The following is a 22,659-nucleotide window of genomic DNA, read 5'->3' as shown; positions in this document are numbered from 1 at the left end:
AGATTTATTTACTTATTTGATAGGCAGAGTTACACAGAGAGAGGAGAGACAGAGAGAGAGAGAGAGGTCCTCCATCGGGTTGTTCACTCCCCAATTGGCCACAAGGGTCGGAGCTGTGCCGATCTGAAGCCAGGAGCCAGGAGCTTCTTCTGGGTCTCCCATGTGGGTGCAGGGGCCCAAGGACTTGGACCATCTTCTACTGCTTTCCCAGGCCACAGCAGAGAGCTGGATCAGAAGTGGAGCAGCTGGATCTCGAACCGGCGCCCACATGGGGTGCCGGCGCTTCAGGCCAGAGCGTTAACCCACTGTGCTACAGCACCAGCCCTGAAATGTACTGTTACCCTGCAAGATCTACATGAATCAAGCTCATTTGCCTGCTTTAATATCTTCAGTTCTTGTATATTTCTTCCTCAAGTATTGTTAGATGTTGGTGTGGAATAAAAGTCTTCATGGTACAGATGGGGACACTGAGGCACAGAGAAGTTGAAGTATAAGCAAATGTGACAGAGGCAGGATTGAAGTCGGGCAGTCTGATTCCAGGATCCATTATGCTGTAGTACTGCTCAGTTAACATTGGGAGTATAGACGTTGAACCTGAAAGGCGTTAGAGACATTGAGTTGGAGGAGGCAAATATGGTCTCAAAATGGAGGTAAAAATGCTGCCCAGTCATCCCCAGCCTGGTTGTTGCCATCACCACCATCACTGAGAGGCAGAGGGCCATGATCCAAAGGAAATGGAGCGGTTGAGGAAACTGTTTATTGGTGGTCTGAGCTTTGAAACCACAGGTGATAGTTTGAAAGAACATTGTGAGGAATGGGGTATACTTACAGACTGTGTGGTAATGAGACCCCCCCAACCCTGACTGAAGTGAAGGTCCCAGGGACTTGGGTTTTGTGACTTGTGTAGAAGAGGTGAATTCAGCAATGTGTGCTCCATGACATAAAGTCAGTGGATATGTTTTGGAACCACAGAGAGCTGTTTCTAGAGCAGATTTGGTAAAGCCAGTTGCCCCTCTGACAGTGAAGGTCACTGTTGTTGGTGGTGTTAAAGAGAAGGAAGAATATAATTTGAGAAACTATGTTAAGAATGGCAAGACTGAAACCCTAGAAGTTCAGGAAGACAGGGTGGAGAAAAAGAGAAGATTTGCCTTTTTTTTTTTTTTTTTTTTTTTGACAGGCAGAGTGGATAGTGAGAGAGAGAGACAGAGAGAAAGGTCTTCCTTTTGCCGTTGGTTCACCCTCCAAAGTCCACCACTGCTGGCGCACTATGGTCTGTGCACCGCGCTGATCCAAAGGCAGGAGCCAGGTGCTTCTCCTGGTCTCCCATGGGGTGCAGGGCCCAAGCACTTGGGCCATCCTCCACTGCACTCCCTGGCCATAGCAGAGAGCTGGCCTGGAAGAGGGGCAACTGGGACAGAATCCGGCGCCCCGACCGGGACTAGAACCCAGTGTGCCGGCATTGCTAGGTGGAGAATTAGCCTACTGAGCCGCGGCGCCGGCCAAAGATTTGCTTTTGTAACTTGTGATGATCGTGATACAGTTGATGAAATTTGCTCAGAAACACCAAATATTAATGGACATAGTTGTGAAGTGAAAAGGCCCTTTCTAAACGAGATAACAGTCTGCTGCTGGATCACCAAGAGGCCGGGGAAGTGGATCTGGCAACTTTGTATGTCAGGGAGGAACCTTTGGCGGTCCTGGAGGTAATTTTGGCTGTGTTGAGATCTTTGGTGGAAGAAGAGACTATTATGGTGGAGCTAGTGGCAGCAGGGAAGTTATGGAGGAGGCAATGATAGATGTATTCATTTTCGAGGTGATGTTGGCAATCATGGTTGTGGTCCTGGTGACGGTAACAGAGGAGGCTTTGGTGGTAGTCGACCAGGATGGGGAACATCAGGTCTAGGTATGCGGTAGGAGAGGATATGATTGTGACAGTGAGGGAGGAAATAGTGGAGGTAACTATGGTGGTGGTAGGGACTACAGTGATTTTGGAAATTATAGTGAACAACAGCAGTCAAATCATGGACTCCTGGAAGGGGGCAGTTTTGGTGGAAGAAGCTTGGAAAGTCCTTTATGGTGGTGGTTATGGATTTGGCGGTGGAAGTGGTGCATATCTTAGCTGAAGGTTCTAAAAACAGCAAAAATGGACTACAGTTCTTAGCAGGAAATAAAATGAGGAGTTTGGCAGGAAACTAGTAGGATGCTTTGACACAGTCATCCCAAAGACATTAGAGTAACTACAAAAATCTGCCACAGAAGGAATGATGATCCTAACTCAGAAAAGTAACTGCATCTTAATCAGGAAACTCTTATTCAGGACTGTCATAGCCACAGTTTGCAAACAGTGCAGCTACTGATGAATGCAGTGTAGTGTCAATTAAATATACATTCCTGAGGCTTTTTATCTGCTTTTGCTTTGTATTTTTCTTTTCATTACATCACATAAACTGCCCTGTGGTAGTGGTACCAGAAATTAAAATATAATGATTTTTAACTTAAAAAACACTTTGGGGCTAGAAATCTATAGGAGTGGGTGAACATAGATGGTCCCCTTATATTATAGTTTGACTTCACAATTTTTCAACTTCATGATGATGTGAGAGTGATACACATACTGTAGAAATCGCACTTTGTATTTTGAATATTGGTCTTTTCCTGGGCTGGTGCTATGCGGTATAGAACTCTCTCATGATACTGAGCAGCGGCAGTGAAGTACTGAGACACATTTTGGAGAGTGAGCAAAGGATATGGAATCTTTTTTTTTTTTTTTTGCCAAGGACCATTTGGATATTAAAACATCACTTTCATGCCATACAAAATTATCAATTGAAAAATTAGCCTCTACAGATTTATTGTGTTTCGAGTCCCGCCTATGGTTGTCTTGGTGGAGCCAGACCAAATGGTTTTGCAGAAGTTACATGGTGCATCGGCCAGATGTTTCTCTTCCCACACCTGGGACCCAGCGAGTATGCTCTGTTGTTAAACTGTCATGTCTGGTAGGGACAGTAAATGCATTTTAGATTTTATTGCGTTTTTGAATTACAATGATTTCATTGGGATGTGGCCCCATCATAATTTAAGGAGCATCTATACTATGAAAACATGTTAGTTTATAGCGTAAGCAGTCTCTACATAATTTCCTTTACTTGTCATTTTTCTTTCATCCAGAATTCATTGAGACCTTTTGTGTGCCAAATGTACCAGATGTTTTGTCCAGTGTTGTAAAGGACAAGCCTCATTGTCATACATTGTACATTAGAGTATATTATACTTTATGAATGGTGTTTGAGCCAGATAGTAATTTTCATTGATCATGCATGTCAGGTTGTTATTATTCTGCCCTTTCAGTTAACATTAGTAAATATTTGCCACTGAAAAACATTGGTATCCTATTTGAAAAACTAGTGTTAGTGTTATATATTCACTGGAGTCACACATTGAAGAATTTACTCCATTTGAAATACAAAGATTCTAGGGTCTGTTGTGTAAACTTCAACTCACTTTTCCCTTCCTTTCCAACACTCCCAGCAGAAAAATAAGTATTTTCTGTTGCTTCCTAAAATTTCATTTTTTAAAAGAAAACTGCATATCACACTGAAGCATAATACATAGAGGAAAAGTTAAGAAATTGGATCTTCACAAAATTAAAACTTTTGTTATGTAGAAGATATTGTTAAGAAAATGGAAAGTCAGGCTGCTAGAATGCATGTCTGACAATGAATTTCTATGAAGAGTATATAAGAATTCTTAAATATTAATAAGAAAGTGAACATCCCAACTGAAAACTAAGTGAAAGTTTTGAAATGACCCTTCACCACAGAAAACATTTAGATGGCAAATAAGTGCATGAAAAGAGGCATCACATCATTAATCATTAGGAAAATGCAAATTAACATTGCAGTGTAATATCACTACACACCTGTAAAAATGATGAAAAATAAATAACAAAAAAAAAGCTGGCCATACCAAGTGCTTGTAAAAGTGCACAAGTAGAACCCTGGTGCATTGCTCATGGGAAGGTAAAATCATACAAAGCACATAGAGGAGACAATGGGGAAACAGCTTGACGGTTTCCTTCTTCATTTACAATATGACTCAACAATCCCACCCTTAATTATTTACCCGAGATAAGTGAATGTTTATATTTACACAAAATCCTGTTTAGCAGCTTTACTCATAGTCATCAAAACCTGGATGCAACCCAAATGTCCTTCAGCAAGGGGATGGATAAACACAATGTGCTACATCTGTACAAGGCAGGACTACTCCGTGACAAAAAAGAATGAATTTTTGATAGGTGCAGCAATATGAATGTACCTCCCCGTGCACATTGCTGGGTGAAAAAAGTAAGGCATAAAAGGATAAAGACTGTGCAATTTTATTTGTATGACATTCTGAGTATAAAGCAGTTCTGTAGGGACAGAAAACAGATCAATGATCACCAAGGGTTAGGACTTGGGGGAGGAGCTGAATACAAAGAACCAGTCAGAGGCAGTGATAGAATAGTGCTGTGTCACAGTTTCTGTGGTGTTTACAAGATGATGCCTTGGCCAAAACTTAGAACAATACAACACGAAGGGAATTTTACTGTATGTTCACTTAAAAGCTATAGGAGATGGTAAATAATGGGGAAAACAAATAGGTAACTTTTTCTTACAAGAACCTTACTAGGGTTCATATCCCTTGACTTTGTTTTTGTATTTATAGAAATTTTTTCTTGGGAAAGTGATCAACAGTACGGTCAGAAATAGTATTGTCATGCTGTTTATTGCAGAGAAATTGAAAACATCTTAATTGCACAATTATAGTGAGGTAATTAAATCAATTAAGATGCATTTCCCATGTACATGCATAAAAAATACATTTCTGAAGGTTAATCACAGAGAGAAATGATTGTTCCTTACCGATGTGTTGTCAATTTATTCTAATGACTTAGCTAGTCTAACTTAAAAGTATTGACTTTTTTCAGTTATTTAAGAAAAATTTAAAGGAACTTGAAGTATTTTCTAAAGGTGTACCTCATATTCAAGTTTGTCCAAACCCTCTTCTGCATTGTTAACTGACTGGCTACCTAGATGAAATGAATGATATTATTTCTGACTTATAATAATTTCAGTCCCATTTATACTTTCCTATCTAAGATAAAATTGAATTGGAGAAAGGAGATAGTGTCTTTGGCCTAAATCATTTTTCTATTTGGAATGTCCTTTATCCCCATTTTCACCAAAAATAAAAAAGCCATACATAAATGGTATTTTGCAGTTTCCTAAGAATTATTTTACATTAGCTTCTGATCCACCACCAGACCCAATAATATAATCAGGGATGATCCTATGCCCACCCAATTCTGTGCAGGCATCTGGAGCCAAAAGGAGCTTAACATCTTCCAAGGTCATACATTTTGGTGGATGTCAAAGATTGCAAATCCAGATGTTACAACTTTTCATCAAATGTGCTTTAGATAATAATGCACTGTTTATTTGTTTGATAATTTCCCTTTAGAAGAATCACTTTCTACATTATAACAATTACTAATTTACTCCATTATTACTGTGCTTGATTCATCTTTTAAAATCATGCAGGGTCTCTGTATAAAACCCTCATGAGAAACAAGGTTACTGCATTAAGCATTGTCATCAGATGGCATCTATTTGTAAAGGTTTTTTTATTTAGTTGAAAGGCTTATTTACAGAGAGAGGGAGACACACATACACACAAGGAGGGAAGTAAGGGAAGGGATCTTTCATCCAGTTGTTCACTCTTGAAATGGCTGCAGCAATTGGGATTGGGCCAGGCAGAAGCCAGGAGCATGGAACTCCATCCTGATTTCCCACATGGGTGATGGGGCTCCAAGTGCTTTGGTTATCATCTGATGTTCTCCCAAGTGCCTTAGCAGAGGTTAGAAGCAGAGCAGCTGGGACTAGAACCAGTGCTCTGATGTGGGATGCTGGTATTGCAGGTGGCAGCTTAACCTGCTGTGCCACAACACCGGCCCCATCAGATCGTATTTTGAGGTATAATCAATAAGGTTTTCTGTGCCTTATTGTACTAGACCCCTGCTTCTCCTCTTTATTTCAGAGGTTCTCACTGTGCCCAGACAAGTTAGGGTTAGCAAACTGCAAACACAACAGAAAAGTCAGTGCCAAAACATGGAATCATGAAGTTTGTTTCAGAGAAAATCAGGCTCTCTTTGCAGAAGCTAGGCTTATGTGTGAAAAGTGTTTTGTAGATTCCAAGTAGCTCCCTTCAAACATCAAAACAGAAAGCCAAAGTACTTGGAATATGCTGTGTGTGCATAAGCCAGCATCTGCATTGGCCGGTTTCCTAGATCAGAAGGAGGAACCTGGGGAAGATGAGCAGAAGACAGTAGATACTTGAGTCTGTGGCCTCTCTCTCATTCTGCAGATGAAATATTGTGCAGAGGAAGTGAAAATATTAGGAATTTCAGACATTAACAGGAAGGTGGAGCAGAGGAAGTGACCCTCTGCATTTTGGTCTAGAGTGGAGTTGAGCTAACTCCTCCCCGCCCACATAGCCACATCCCCAGGCTTACAGATGACACAGGGTTGGTCTCCAAACCCCTGCATGCCCCAGTGTAGGATGTGCGGATTTTGATTTCCTGGGAAACTGGAACTTTGTTGGAGTCAGGTGTAGGTGAATATAAAATATGTGGACCAGGAAATGAGAACTCGTGACAGGGATCCTAGAAATTCGCTGTAGATGCACATGCACTCCAGAGGCTGTGCCTAATGAAAATGACTCAATCTGGGAACTAACAAAATTCACAGAAGAGTATGAAACATTGATACATACATGTCTCTTGGACACTTGGCTGCCACCAGGAGCAAAAAAGGAGGAAGGGGAGAAACATTAGAAATCTGAGGCTGAATTGACTCTAAAAAGATTTATCACATGTGACAAAGGCACTTTAAATGGATGCCTCTTTAACCTCACTCTGACTTGCTCCTATTGGGGCTTGTGGGCAAGTTGATATCATTTTCAGGAAAAAAATGTTACTTTCCCCACAAGTAAGTCATATGAGTACTTGTGGAAACATTTTACACAGTGCTGTGGTGTGGTGAATAAACTACTACCTGTGATACCAGCATCCCATTTCTGAGTGTTGGTTCAAGTCCTACCTGCTCTGCTTCTGATCCAACTTCCTGCTGATGTGCCTGGGAAAGTAGTGGAAGATGGCTCAAATATGTGGGCCCCTTCCATCCATCTGGCAGCCCAAATGGAGTTACAGGCTCTTGGCTTCAGTCTGGACCAGACCCAGCAGTTGTGGACATTTGAGGAGTGAACCAGTAGATTGAAGATCTCTTCTTCTCTCTATATATGCCGCCCCAACCCCATTATTCTCCCTTTGAAATAAATAATATATCTTTTAAAAAAGCTTCCCTCTTGTACATATGCCTGGACCCAAGGAAATAGGACATTTCAGCACCAAGACATGGTATGAACTTTTCTGCGCTATTTTTGAGCACCTGTTTGCCTGTAAATCAGTCTGCTTCTGCTCTTTCACATTTGTCACATTTAGTAGTCCTTAGTACAATATTCACATGTGCAGGTGTCATAAGCTTAGAGCTGACTGGCTTTCCACAGGTTGAGCCTATGTACACAGGTAAATAAATTATCTAGAGAGAGAGTAGAAAACAAGCGTTAACAATAAGGCATCGTGGTGAAGAGCGGGCTCTAGGACTAGGTTCCCCAGGCCCAAGTAAAGCTCTGCTCTGCTCTTATGTTTGCTTGTGCAGACGTTGCTTTACTCATCCAGGTCTCAGTGTCCTTACATACAAAGTGATTATAGTAAGAGTCTCATAGGATCGTTGTGAAATTTAATTTAATTGACTCACTGGGAGCAGTAATTAACATCTATTAAATACTATGTATGTATTTGCTGTTATTAGTGTTCTGAGGGTTAATTGAGTTTCTTATGTTACAAATACTACCAGATTGTGTCAGGTACATATAGGATCACCACATTCTGTGCTGAAGAAGTTGGTGCAGCTGCTCCATTGAACAGCATCTGTAACAAAGAGCTTACCTGCCCGGCGGATGCAATTGCAGCTAGCTCCTGGCCTTAGTCAAATCTGTTCTCTTAGAAATACCGTTTTCCTTTTTTCAGCTGTTGTCATTACTTTTTTTAAAAGATTTATTTATTTATTTGAAAGTCAGAATTACACAGAGAGAGGAGAGGCTGAGAGAGAGAGAGAGAGAGAGAGAGAGAGGTCTTCCATCTGCTGGTTCACTCCCTAGTTGGCTGCAACGGCTGGAGCTGCACCGATCTGAAGCCAGGAGCCAGGTGCTTCTTCCGGGTGTCCCACACGGGTGCAGGGGTCCAAAGACCTGGGCCATCTTCTACTGCTTTCCCAGGCAATAGCAGAGAGCTGGATGGGAAGTGGAGCAGCCAGGTCTCAAACTGGTGCCCATATGGGATGCCAGCAGCTCAGGCCAGGGTGTTAACCCACTGCGCCACAGCTCTGACCCCTCAGCTGTTATTATTTCTTACAGGAAGTATTTTCTGTTTAGAGTTTCTCTTGGGCTTTCTTCCCCTGCTCATTCTAGATTTTGTCCTATGTTCTCTTTCTTTTCTTAGAGATTAGTGTTTGGTTATGTTTCACTTTGTGAGCAAACATGTATCAGTATTATATTTTTGCCTGTATTCATTGTCATTATCTCCTCATCTATTGTACTATTTTGCTGATTTTTCCTACTTTACTCTTCTTATTTGTCTTTGAATTCTGTCTGTTCCTTCTGTCTCTTCACTTTTCACTCTGCTTCATCTGCTTATCTTTTTTATTTTTGAAAATCATTGCTAGATGTCCTAAACAGCACTCTGGCCTCAGAATCAGCCCATAAGAGCATTCAGATCTGGCTGAAGAGCCCATGAGAATATTTTAGGCATGGAAAGCCAAGACAATCTGGCAAAAAAAAAAAAAAAAAAAAAAAAAAAAAAAAAAAAAAAAAACACACCTAAATGAAAGATCTCTGCAAGTGAGATCCCAGTAGAAAGAACAGGCCATCAAAGAAGGAGGTACCTTTCTCTGAAGGGAGGAGAGAACTTCCACTTTGACTACGACCTTGTCTAAATATGATCAGAGTTGGTGAACTCAAAAGGCTTCCATAGCCTTGGCAACTCATGACAAGAGCCTAGGGTGATTACTGATGCCATAAACAAGAGTGTCAATTTGTTAAGTCAACAACAGGAGTCACTGTGCACTTACTCCTCATGTAGGATCTCTGTCCTTAATGTGTTGTACAATGTGAATAAATGCTATAACTAGTACTGAAACAGTATTTTACACTTTGTGTTTATGTGTGAGTGTGAACTATTGAAATCTTTACTTAATACATACTAAATTGATCTTCTGTATATAAAGAGAATTGAAAATGGATCTTGATGTGAATGGAATGGGAGAGGGAGCGGGAGATGGGAGGGTTGCAGGTGGGAGGGAAGTTATAGTGGGGAAAAAGCCATTGTAATCCAAAAGCTGTACTTTGGAAATTTATATTTATTAAATAAAAGTTAAAAAAATCATTGCTAGATTCCACCCGATTTCTTTGTGCAGTTTCCAGACAATTGTGGTGCCCAGTCCTTTGAGCTTACTTCCTGTAATGCTGAACTTACGGATAAGGTATTAATAATTGTGTGAAATCCCTTCTTCATGGCATGGAATTCAAAGAATGTAAATAGAAAGACATATATAAGATACAAACTGGAAAGCAATACAACCTGCTGGATGAAAATACTGTTTATAACATCTTACAAACCCATTTTCCAATCTCAGCTCAGATAATTCGTATCTCTGTAAGTAAAAATATTGAACAAATTTTTAAAACTCTCTAATGTCTCTGGCAAAGTAATAGTGCCAAACTAATGATATTCACATGAATATTCAATAAAAATACATTTAATATGGTTGGCTAGAGTCTGGTTCACTCTATAAGTTTCCCAAATGATTGCATGGTATTGTTATTTCATTGCAGTTTGGATGTTGTTGTTAATATTATAATACTTAACATCAAATTTATTTGCTTTTCTATATGTATAAATTATATAAGCTTTATATTGTAAAATTAGCAAGTAGAAATATTAATTATGTTGCTGGCTTTATTAAGATGCTGCAAATAGCTTCTGTTTTGTCCTAAGCTTTAGTTTTGTTTGTTTGTTTGTTTGTTGACAGGCAGAGTGGACAGTGAGAGAGAGAGACAGAGAGAAAGGTCTTCCTTTGCCATTGGTTCACCCTCCAATGGCCGCTGCAGACGGTGCGCTGCGGACGGCGCACCACACTGATCCAATGGCAGGAGCCAGGTACTTATCCTGGTCTCCCATGGGGTGCAGGGCCCAAGCACTTGGGCCATCCTCCACTGCACTCCCTGGCCACAGCAGAGAGCTGGCCAGGAAGAGGGGCAACCGGGACAGAATCCAGCGCCCCGACCGGGACTAGAACCAGGTGTGCTGGCACCGCAAGGCAGAGGATTAGCCTACTGAGCCTCGGCACTGGCTAGTTTTGTTTTATTAGTCTGAAATATAAACATTTCCTTAGCTTATTAGGATCTCAGTCCACAAGTGGCCAGGGGCAACTTTCTTTTGAGCAGATAATATTTAGATTTAAAAAATGGGATTAAATGCATGTGAATTCCACTAAATTTGCTGTGTATTGTCTGTTGATATCTTACTCAGCTGTTGGCAAGCATTTAATCAAAAGGTATTGACATTCTTTTCTGAGGTTTAAATAGGACATAAAATTTTATGACATGTATAGTATTTTTGATGACTGTTATATTATTTTCTATAGATAGTATAATAGTATACCAGAGCAACTATCAATAAAGTTCCCAGTGTGAATTATTTTTGGAAGAGTAAAGCAGTTTGAAGTTTGTGTAATTAAAAATTCTTGGTCCACATTTCTAATCATACTGTAGATTTATGGGTATGTGGATTTCTGTTTTTTTTTTTTATTTTTATGTCCATAACTGTACTTTTTCTTTTTGTTTTCCCTTTTGGACACTAGTGTTATAGAGTCAGAATCCAACACATATCTACTATGTTGGTTGTGCATTGTTAACACAGTAGTTGGTGGTTTATAATATCAAATTCTAGTTCCTTAAATTTCACAAAACAAAGACTATAACAAAACACAACACATAGTTTGATATAAAAAGCATAAAACCCAAACTCTGATAATCCTATCAGGGTTATATTTGTGTGGTTTCTTAGCCAGTAGTCATAGAGAGTTGGCTGTGATCTATTTATAGCTTAGGTAGCATATACATTTGAACCAAAAAGAAACACTGTTTAAGAATCATATGTAGGTGGGCGCCAGAGCTCACTAGGCTAATCCTCTGCCTGCGGCGCCAGCACCCCAGGTTCTAGTCCTGGTCGGGGCACCAGATTCTGTCCCAGTTGCTCCTCTTCCAGTCCAGCTCTCTGCTGTGGCCCGGGAGTGCAGTGGAGGATGGCCCAAGTCCTTGGGCCCTGCACCCGCATGGGAGACCAGGAGGAAGCACCTGGCACCTGGCTTCGGATCGGCACAGTGCTGGCCAAGGCAGCCATTTGGGGAGTGAACCAACGGAAGGAAGACCTTTCTCTTTGTCTCTCTCTCTCTCTCTCTCACTGTCTAATTCTGCCTGTCAAAAAAAAAAAAAAAAAAAAAAGAAGCATATGTATATTCATACATTCAAGGATCTCTTGCTTAAATGCTTTTTAATTTTGGCCACTAATGTGCAGGCATTTGAACATTATGTGCATTGTTTATAGGGCCTAGTAATCTGGCTAATGTACCACAGTCCCCAGATTCACATGCAAACAAAATCAAGTGATGAATATGACTCGAGAATTCTATGTTAGTATAAACCCCAAAGCATTGAAAACAGCTACTTTAATAAGTACATACACCTATGTGATCATAGCAGCACTGTTCACAATATTGAAAACCTGGAAACATACCTCATGTCCATCAGCAGGCGAATCAACAAGCAAATTTTGGGAATATACATATATATTGGAAAGTTATCTAATAAAATGGGATGAAGTACTGAAACATGCAAAAATGTAGATGAGTTTCCAAAACATTATGCTACTGAAAGAAACCAGACACAAAAACTCAGAGTATGTGCTTCAGGTTATATGAAATATTCAGAATGGATAGATCCATAGATGTAGACTGTAAATGAGTGGTTTCCATGTATTGATGGGAAGAGATAAAAGGATACAGGCTTCATGTTGGAGTCATAAAAATATTTTGTAACTGGATGGAAGTGGTTGTTCACACCATGTTGAGTGTACTAAATGCTGTTTAACTGTTGAGATGGGTTAATGTTTTGTGAATTGTATCAGTAAGAACTTTTTAACAAAACACTAAGCAATGAGGTCAACACAGCACCATATCCCATATTCCATGAGTCACAACTACTTTAAATAAGTCTACTCCATGGGGAAAGAACATGGTTTGTCATTATTGATCCCAGGGAGGCTGGTGAGGTCTGAGAGTAATTTCATACAGTCTTCTTGAGAGATGAATTCAATTTCCCTCTTAAATATATTCTGTTTTATGATGACATTAGATTATCAGAGCTTGTGAAAATCGCTTTTAATGGCTAAGCCTCTGTCCTGTGTGCTGCTTTATTTTCCAGGCTTGCTGGAGATTTCAGTTGGTTTCATTGATCTTTTCCAGAAAATGAAACAGGAAAGCATAAATGTTCCTCCTTTGAGATAGGTTTTCCCTTACAATGGGAAGATAATTATACCAATGTAAAGGGGCAGATCAGGTTGTTCACAGGCAAGTGATTATTTTTGTCCCTTAAATGCTTTTAGCTAATCATTTCAATATAGTGATCTGAATAAGTATAAATATCCTATATATTTTTGCACACAAATATGAATGGTAAAGCAAGAACTTTCCATTATTATGAAATAAATACCTAGAACTTTTCAGATGAAGAAGATCCTTGTTTTTTTGTGATAGGTAGACATCTTTGAAAACAATATATATATTTTTTTTTGACAGGCAGAGTGGACAGTGAGAGAGAGACCGAGAGAAAGGTCTTCCTTTGCCGTTGGTTCACCCTCCAATGGCCGCCGCGGCCAGCGCGCTGCGGCCAGCACACCGCACTGATCCGATGGCAGGAGCCAGGTACTTATCCTGATCTCCCATGGGGTGCAGGGCCCAAGCACTTGGGCCATCCTCCACTGCACTCCCTGGCCACAGCAGAGAGCTGGCCAGGAAGAGGGGCAACCGGGACAGAATCTGGCGCCCCGACCGGGACTAGAACCCGGTGTGCCAGCGCCGCAAGGCAGAGGATTAGCCTAGTGAGCTGTGGCACCAGCTTGAAAACAATATATTTTAAGTTTTTTATATGTTGAGAGCTCACCATATGTTACATGCTTTGACACACATGTTGCATAAATGATACCTAATCCTAAGACTACCCCTGAAAGGTAAGTGTTGTTATTTCATAATTAAAAATGAGATAACTGGGCCGGCACTGCGGCTCACTAGGCTAATCCTCCACGTGCAGCGCCGGCACCCCGGGTTCTAGTCCTGGTTGGGGCGCTGGATTCTGTCCCGGTAGCTCCTCTTCCAGTCCAGCTCTCTACTGTGGCCCAGGAGTGCAGTGGAGGATGGCCCAGGTCCTTGGGCCCTGCACCCGCATGGGAGACCAGGAGGAAGCACCAGTCTCCAGGCTTCGGATCAGCACAGCGCACTTGCCGCTACGCACCGGCTGTAGCGGCCACTTGGGGGGTGAACCAATGGAAAAAGGAAGACCTTTCTCTCTGTCTCTCTCTCACTGTCTAACTCTGCCTGTTAAAAAAAAAAAAATGAGATAACTGAGGTTCAAAGAAGTTACCTGATATCCTCCAGAGGGTGAGTGTTGATGGCTAGGATTAAAACACTTCACCATGTGTGGTTACAACATGCCATGGCCGGATCCCATTGTGTGGCCTCTCTTTGGCAGGAATACTTATATAGGGGCCGGCTCTGTGGTATAGAAGGTTAAGCTTCCTCCTGGAATGCCAGCATCTCGTCATCCCATAAGGGCGCCTGTTCAAGTCCTGGCTGCTGTACTTCCACTCATCTCCCAGCTAATGCAGCTCAGAAGGCAGAGGAGGATGGCCCGAGTGCTTGGGCATCTGCCACCCACATGGGAGTCCTAGAGGTAACTCCTGACTCCTAACTGCAGCCTAGCCCAGCCCTGGCCATGCAGCCATTTGAGGAGTGAGCCAGTGTATGGAAAATCTCTCTGCCTCTCTTCTCTCTTTGTACCTCTGCTTTTGAAATAAATAAATACATCTTATTAAAAAGAATACTTATATAATAGCTTATGCAAGAATTGCAGAGATTGCTTATGGCTTAGTTTAACTTCCTTAAACAAATTCCGATCTGTTTGCTCACAAGTCTGTATTAGCCTGTATAGACAAGCTATCAAAAACGTTGATGGGAGTATCGGCATTTAACTGCAGTGAGGAAGTACGTATCTCAGTTAATAGGAAGCTTAGGTTTTAAAAAGGATTCAAGCACCTGAACTGAATACTGAGGGCACTGCATGTTTGATGGCTGGTGAAGATATTAAATTGGGTCAGGGGAGGCCAGAGCAACTAGAAATTAAGGAAGGGAGAAATATATGGAAAAAATATCTGTGTCTTGTCTAGATCACTCAGAAGTTGATGTCAAATAACTCTTTTTTTAAAAAGATTTATTTGAAAGTCAGAGTTACACAGAGAGAGGAAAGGCTGAGAGAGAGAGAGAGAGAGAGAGAGAGAGAGAATAAGAGAAAGAGGTCTTCCATTCACTGGTTCCCTCCCCAGTTGGCCGCAATGTCCAGAGCTGCGTCAATCCGAAGCCTGGAGCCAGGAGTTTGTTCCAGGTCTCCCACATGGGTACAGGGGCCCAAGGACTTGGGCCATCTTCTATTACTTTCCCAGGCCGTAGCAGGGAACTGGATTGGAAGTGGAGCAGCCAGGACTTGTACTGGCGCCCATATGGGATGCCGGCAATGCAAGTGGCGGCCTTACCCACTATGCCACAGCGCAGACCCCTCAAGTAACTCTTACAACCTTCGATTGTTCTTCTTTTGATGCAGCTTCATTATTAACTGTCTGCTAAATACCTTGTGTTTGCCTCCTCTACACTTTTGTTGACACTTTTATTGTCTGAAGTACTCTTGCTCATTGCCACCAACGTTCAGTTTTGCTCTTTGCTGGTGCTGAAGGTTGTGCTGTTTCTCCAGAGATCCTCCTCTTCCCTGAACTGCTGCAGTAGTTTCTGATTGAATCGCCCTTTGGCAACTTGACATTTACTTCTAAACTTGGTTCTATTTCCATGCATGTCTCATCTCTGTTATGAATCCTGAACTCCAGGGAGGTAAACAATGGTAACCTCACCTATTTTACCTCACCGTATAGCTTGGATGTACAAGTAGTACATGCTCATCTAATGGTCCTTAATGCCTTTATCATTCTCTAGGAAAAGGTTTACTTAGAGTATATTTATAGAAATAGCCATTGCTGAAGGCGAGATGCTCCTCACAAATGATGGAATGAATGATTGCTAAAGGCTGGGAAGGGTGGGGAGGGACAATAGTGGGGTGCTGAATGAAGGCATCAAACATAGACTGAAGAATTGGGATCTGTGATTCCACAGTATAGCAGGACAATCGTCATTCATGATAATGTATTAAATACTGTGCGAAAAAAAGAAGCCAGGAACTGGTAGATTCCCAACATAAAAGAAATATAAAGTAATGGACTTGCTTATTACCTTGATTGAGGAGTTTGCATTGTAAATATGTGTTGAAATATTGCATAGCACCCTACAAAATTTAATCAAACGTTTTTAAGGGCAGGTATTGTGGTACAGAGAGTTAAGACACTACATGGAATGCCTGATTGCCACTTCAGAGAGTCTGGCATCAAGTCCCACTTCTGCCTCTGATCCAGTTTTCTGCTAATTCATACCCAGGAGACAGCAGACAATGGCCCTCTTACCCATTGGGGAGACCTAGGAGTTCCTGTCTCTTTTTATCCCAATAGTTTTCAACTCTCCCCTGATTTTATTTTTCATTAATACTTTTATGGGTATCTCTTACTCCTCAAAATGTTCTTTGTAAGACATTGCTTTAAAGTATTTTGTGTAGACATAATGCTAATAATATTCATAAATATGGAAATTCAATTTTTATTAGATGTAGTTTGATCATTCCCAGGGCGGGGGCTGCCTGTGTTTAGACTTGAAAAAGGGCCAACCCTTGGCTCTGGTGAGGTATCTGTGTGTTTATGTGTTTGCACATGTGTGCATGCATATGCCTGTATTTCTTTGTGTGCACAGTGAGTGTGGGCACGAACTAAAAATAGATTGGGACTGAAAAGAGAATGATTGGAAGTAGTCTTTCAGCTTGATTATCTGCTAGAATCTCTATTACTTCTCATAATATGCTTGAAAAGTTTTATTTGTACCTCAAGGGCAATGAGCCTGGCCTCATTTACAAATATGAATGTGGTTATTAGCACTACACTATCATCTCCTTCAGGCAGCCTTGCTCACTGTCGGCTACTTTTACTTACTTTCTCACAAAAAGAATCCTCATCTCCCTGGAATTAGACACCCTGTGGTCAGTGGTAAAAGTAGAAGTTCTGGACTCAGTTTGCATTGATTGCCAGCTTAGGCCTGTGTGGCCAGGAGCGACTTTTTCTCTGCAGGTGTCGGATTCCTTATCTGTGAGATGACAGGAATGACAGCTGCCACAGGTTAAGCTGAGTAATATGTGCAAAACACAGTTCCTGGCACAAAGCAGATACTCCGTGAACACCAGTCCCTTCTGCAGTTATTTTTCGTGTCAGATCATGGCAGGAGAATTCCGAAGCCATAAAGTCACTCAGACAAAACAGCCTCTCTCTTATAGCTGCCATTGCACGTTTTATGTTGTTATTTCAAACAATAAATGGTGTCTCTATTCTCTGTGTCCTCTGCTTTTATGAGAAGACTGTGAGAGGAAGAATAGCAAGAATTGAATTATTACTTATGAAGAGAAATATTTAAATTATAGTAGTGAGTAAGTAATCTGGAAGAGGTTTTTGGAAATCATTTGTTCCTTTGAGATACAGAAAACAAAGCATAGAAATGCTGCTGTTAGTAGCTGTTAATTATAAAACACTATCACCGATTATCTTATAACATCAGAAACAATGTGTATTATGATATATCAGAGGGACGTAAACAGCATTAATAGAAAGACATTGCATCAATAGTGAAATTGGGAATCCTTGATGATGTGTGTCGTTGTACTATGGTTTTTAACCACTTTTGCTTTTTAAAAATATTTATTGATTTATTTGAAGTTCGGAGTGATACAGAGAGAAAGAAAAAGAGAGAGAGAGAGAGAGATGAGGGGGATGTATCTTCCATCCACTTGTTCACTCTCATATGGGTACACTGCCTGGGCTTGGGCCAGGTAGAACCCAGGAGCCTGGAACTTTATCCATGTTTCCTACAAGTACTCAGGCCATTGTCGGCTGCTTTTGCAGGCACTTTAGCAGGGAGCTGGTTGGGGACCAGAGCAGCTGGGACTAGGATTGGCCCTCTGATATGGGATGCTGGTATTGCAACTGGTAGCTTAACCTGCTGCACCACATTGCAGGCTCCTGTAGCATATTTTTTAGTATAGTTATTTTTGGCTTATCAGTTCAGTATGTCATTCAGAGGGAGAAGAGTAAATGTATGAGGACAAACTTCAAATTGACTTTTAACTTCTGGGTTAGTGCATTACATAATTTTAGCCACAGGTTAATTTCCATTTTGATTTTGAATTACTTACCATTAGGCACAAAGAGGACCAACAACACTTTAAATATTTGGAAGTGAAAGCACCCATAAGAAATTAGAATGATAAATTTTTTCTTTATCAGATTGACTAGACTGCTCAACATAGATTTTCGTTTTTCAGGCCTGACCTTCATTTTGAAGAAAAGTATGTACTTATTCAACATGGTTGTCAATAACATGTCAATCATAGTTATCTCCAGCCATCCATGGCTAAATTATTCCTAGAAGAAGCCAGAGCTGTTCCTATGAAGGATGACAAATGGGCATTTTCCTATGGTATCTGCCTTTCTAAATGCCAAATTATCTCTAGGCATTTTTTTCTTGACATATTATGAATTACTGGGGAAAAACATCACTTCTGTAACTTATTGCTTTAGATATGAGGTGAAGTATTTTGACTGAAGTCAACTGAAATGATAGAGGATGCAATGAACTACAGTGTTCCTTGGGCTGGCCTGGAGTAGGCATTACTCAACATCTGTCTTGATCTGGTTGATTGCAGGAGAAGATGTTCCAGGGAGTCTCTGCCCTGTACCCCCTCCTCCTGAGCGAATGACTTGCAACATTCCCTGCCGAATGGACTGTGTTGTGAGTGAGTGGACAGTGTGGTCATCCTGTTCCCAGTCTTGCTCAAATAAAAACTCAGATGGGAAACAGATGAGGTCAAGAGCCATCCTGGCATTGGCTGGAGAGGGTAAGTAACAGAAGGGGTTTCATCTCTCTTTTTTATTTCCTTAATATAAATTTTTTATTTTACATCATAGTCAAAGGCTTAATGCTCCATTACATAAAGAGGTAAACAAGTAAAAAGACCATGATTCAGCAGGAATATAGACAAGGGCTATAACCAGTAATCAAAGGGAGAGATGTCAATTTCACTCATATAAAGTAAATTTTAAAATAATCAGATTTGACTGAAAGTATAGTATTATCATTCTTAACAACTTGTTTAACAAAAATATAAAATAAAGTTTGACAAAACTGTATTTGTAGTAACATTGTTACACAGAGGCATTCCTTTTTATTTTCTAGTAACTCCATTATTATGTTTCCCAATAGGCCTTGAGAAGTTTGTATCGTAGAAATAGTAGTATGCATGTGATATCTTGAGGTTAGAAGCTGCATAACCATGCATACATTTTCCCTCTTTTTTTTTTTTTTTTTTTTTTTTGACAGGCAGAGTGGATAGTGAGAGATACAGAGAGAAAGGTCTTCCTTTTTGCCATTGGTTCACCCTCCAACGGCCGCCACGGCTGGTGCACTGCAGCCGGCGCACCACGCTGATCCAAAGGCAGGAGCCAGGTGCTTATCCTGGTCTCCCATGGGGTGCAGGGCCCAAGCACTTGGGCCATCCTCCACTGCACTCCCAGGCCACAGCAGAGAGCTGGCCTGGAAGAGGGGCAACCGGGAAAGAATCTGGCGCCCTGACTGGGACTAGAACCCTGTGTGCCGGCGCCGCTAGGTGGAGGATTAGCCTAGTGAGCCGCGGCGCCGGCCTGCATTTTCCCTCTTTAATTCTGTAGTTCCTCAGTTATGGGTTCATATATGCATGAAATGGTTTAGCCTATGATTTAGAATGGACCATGTCCATCTGTTGGATTTAATTTTGTATTCTACTTCGTGTACAAGTAAACAAAGTTTGGTTGACATACGTCCAGTTTCAAAAGATGGTGTGATTGGGAATATAATTGGATGCTTCTGATAAGATGAGATCCAAATTAGATACCAGGAGACATGGCGTCTCCACTGGGACCACCATTGGTGAGCTACCTGAGCCATATGCCCTGGTTTTCTTTCTGTCATGCTAACATGCTGGGGGCAGAGAGAGAACATGAAAGCTGTGAAAATGACTGAGAAAGCTAAAAAGTGCCATGGGAATGTGAACAGTGACATCAGAACAAATTAGAGGAGCAGTTGTTCCTACCATTTGTAACGATGGTCTTTATTCTCAGACACAGGCATCAGTGCTGTCATGCCCTCCTCTGGCTTTACGTTTTACCAACGCTGTTTGAACAGTGGCTTAGAGCAGTCACTGGCTGTGAGGAACTCCTTCTAAAACAAGATTCTGTTTTGTGCTCCTGAGAAATGGGGCCAGGTTCAAGATAAATGAAGATTTTCATATTCTTAAAGTGCATGTGCTGCCCTCTCTTATCTATTACATTTTTGGGAGGAAAAAAATGACAGTAGTTCTTAATGTGAAAAAGAAAACAAGAATAACAAAACCATGGACACAAATCTTAGGCATTTAGCCCACTGAATAAAACATTACAGCGTGGCAGAGTAGGAAAGGATCAATGCTTCAGATGCATACCACTTATTACATGGATATAAAAATGTGAACGAGAAGACAGTAATGAAATTTGATTGTCTGACTTTCCCGAGAGTGTTAGGATGCACATCTCTCTGGTCTCCCTGCTGGTGGATAGTACATTGTCAAATGTGATTTCAGAATTTAAGGATGTGCTCTCTTCTGCCAAACTTTCACAGATATTTCTAGGTTTCTCAAATTGCAGTAAAATGCATGCTTGCTAGAGGATAGCTATCATAGTATGACTTTCTAAGAAAAACAATGCCACTCTTAAGAAAGGGAGACTATGTCTAGGGTGTGTATGTGTGTGTGTGCATCTATGCTCAACCTAAAACCATTTCAAGGTCATGAGCTATTCTAATGGATTATTTCATGTATGGTGAGTAGTATTAAAGAAAAGCAAATTTCTCTGGAATTTGTCCCATAGATACCTGTCCTAGAGGTGCACAGTAGAGCCAATTAATTTTATGGTCCAATTGAGATGGATGAATGCCTGTTATTTAGAAGATTGCAATATGTAGTCCTCAGATTTTTTTCCTCTGGACAAAATTCCCTGTCCTCAGAATGAGAATGTGGAGGCTCAGGCTTTTGTAAGGCTGTGTCAACGAGACTGTCTTTCTAGACTGTTGCAGAAACAGCAAAAGCAGTAATAACAGCAACAGCAGTGTATTCTCTTTTATTCTGATTTTGCAGGTGGAAAACCATGCCCTCCTAGTCAAGCCCTCCAAGAACATCGTTTATGCCATGACCATTCCTGTATGCAACTTTACTGGGAGACAATGCCCTGGGGCCCTTGTTCTGAAAACACATTGGTAACTGCCCTGAATGCAACCATTGGCTGGAATGGAGAAGCTACGTGTGGTGTGGGCATTCAGATGCGGAAGGTCTTCTGTGTCAAGAGTCATGTTGGACAAGTGATGAACAAAAGGTATTATCACTCTGTTACTCAAAGTGCTTGTGATTATTGCATAGTGGAAAATTTTATTTGAAAGCATTTATCAGGCAACAAGTATGCCTAGCTCTGTGCTACAGTAGAATGATGGTTTTGTGATTTTTGTAATATGCTCTTAAAGACTAAAACCTATACCTCAAACAAAGATCATCATAGTTACAATGCATAGTACTAATACAGTTATAATATGTATATTAACTAATGGATAAAAATAAATTATGTCCAAAACTATTGGATCTGAATAGTCAGATAAGTTTTCTAGAGCTGATCTTGAAGTTTTGACTCTTCTCACATCACATAGGGACTAGGTCAACATGAAGGTGGCTACTGCAGTTGGATAAGGCTGTGTCTTACTCTTTTGACTTCGCACATATTTCCAGATGATTGTCTAGCCATTTTGATAGACTACTTTGCATCCTCATGTGGGTTATAATCTGATGCATGACATACTCTGTATGTAGAGATGTGAATTATTCAAAAGGCAGTAGGGAAATTTGGACTGGGACTTTTACACAAGAGCAAAAAGTGTTAAGAACAATTGCAAGTGATGCAGGAGAAAGAGGTCAGCAATAAGAGTTTCCGCTCTATACCAAATAGTAGACATGACTGTTCCTTGCGTGCACGAGGGAAGGCTCACGAAGAAGAAAATATAGGGTCTTTTTCAGTATACGGAGATTGCTCAGTGGCCACATTTAGAGATCTCAGCCCCATCAAAGGGGTGATAGATTCTCAGGATGAGCTGGTGAATGCTTTGATCTGTTCCCAAAAGCTAAACAGTATCCCCCCAAAATTTAAAAGCGAGGGAAACAAAGTGCTCTCTCCTTTCTGCTCTAAGCATAGGAACTGAGCATTTTCAGAACCAGAGCCAGGCTTGGTGGAAGAAGCAGGATGTGAAAGTGAAAAGGGTGCTGAGAAAGAAACAGAAGCAGAACAGATGATGGAAGCATCAGGCCCTAGTCCCGTGACGCTTAAAGAAAGTCTGGCTCTTTCTGGCGACACAGGCAAATGGATTTGCTTGTTCATCTGCCTTAGTTAATCCAATTTGTGTTTCTGTCATACAGAATTCTTATGCTCATATAATTTCACGTATGACACCCTAGTGGAGTGTTCTGGGGTTCTTCTACACTGTCGTGGAGGCCTTTTAAGCTGTGTGTTAAGGAAGATGCAGAAGCTCAGTTAATGAAAATGCACTGCTTATGCCAGAAGCATTGCAGTGTCTGATGAGCAGATGGTTCAGCAAATACACATGAAGATAACTATGACTTAGAAGTGAAGCATCTGGCTGGCGCCGCGGCTCACTAGGCTAATCCTCCACCTTGGGGCGCCGGCACACCGGGTTCTAGTCCCGGTCAGGGCGTCAGATTCTGTCCCGGTTGCCCCTCTTCCAGGCCAGCTCTCTGCTGTGGCCAGGGAGTGCAGTGGAGGATGGCCCAAGTGCTTGGGCCCTGCACCCCATGGGAGGCCAGGATAAGTACCTGGCTCCTGCCATCAGATCAGCGCGGTGCACCGGCTGCAGTGCACCAGCCGCGGCGGCCATTGGAGGGTGAACCAACGGCAAAGGAAGACCTTTCTCT

General features: G+C 41.3%; 1 protein-coding gene across 4 annotated transcripts in view; it reads left to right on the top strand.

Annotated features, from left to right (window-relative positions):
• Positions 1–22,659, top strand: part of THSD7B (thrombospondin type 1 domain containing 7B) — a 1,008,953-nt gene that overhangs the window by 531,514 nt on the left and 454,780 nt on the right. For all 4 annotated transcript variants that reach the window (XM_051849593.2, XM_051849594.2, XM_070071550.1 and 1 more), the window contains exons 8-9: positions 18,328–18,519; positions 20,827–21,061. In XM_051849593.2, the coding sequence (XP_051705553.2) occupies positions 18,328–18,519; positions 20,827–21,061 (427 nt within the window). The remainder of the gene's footprint in view (positions 1–18,327; positions 18,520–20,826; positions 21,062–22,659) is intronic.

Source organism: Oryctolagus cuniculus, chromosome 3 (assembly GCF_964237555.1).
Source record: "Oryctolagus cuniculus chromosome 3, mOryCun1.1, whole genome shotgun sequence".
NCBI classification, from domain to species: Eukaryota; Metazoa; Chordata; class Mammalia; order Lagomorpha; family Leporidae; genus Oryctolagus; species Oryctolagus cuniculus.
This window is presented reverse-complemented; position numbering and strand designations above follow the sequence as displayed.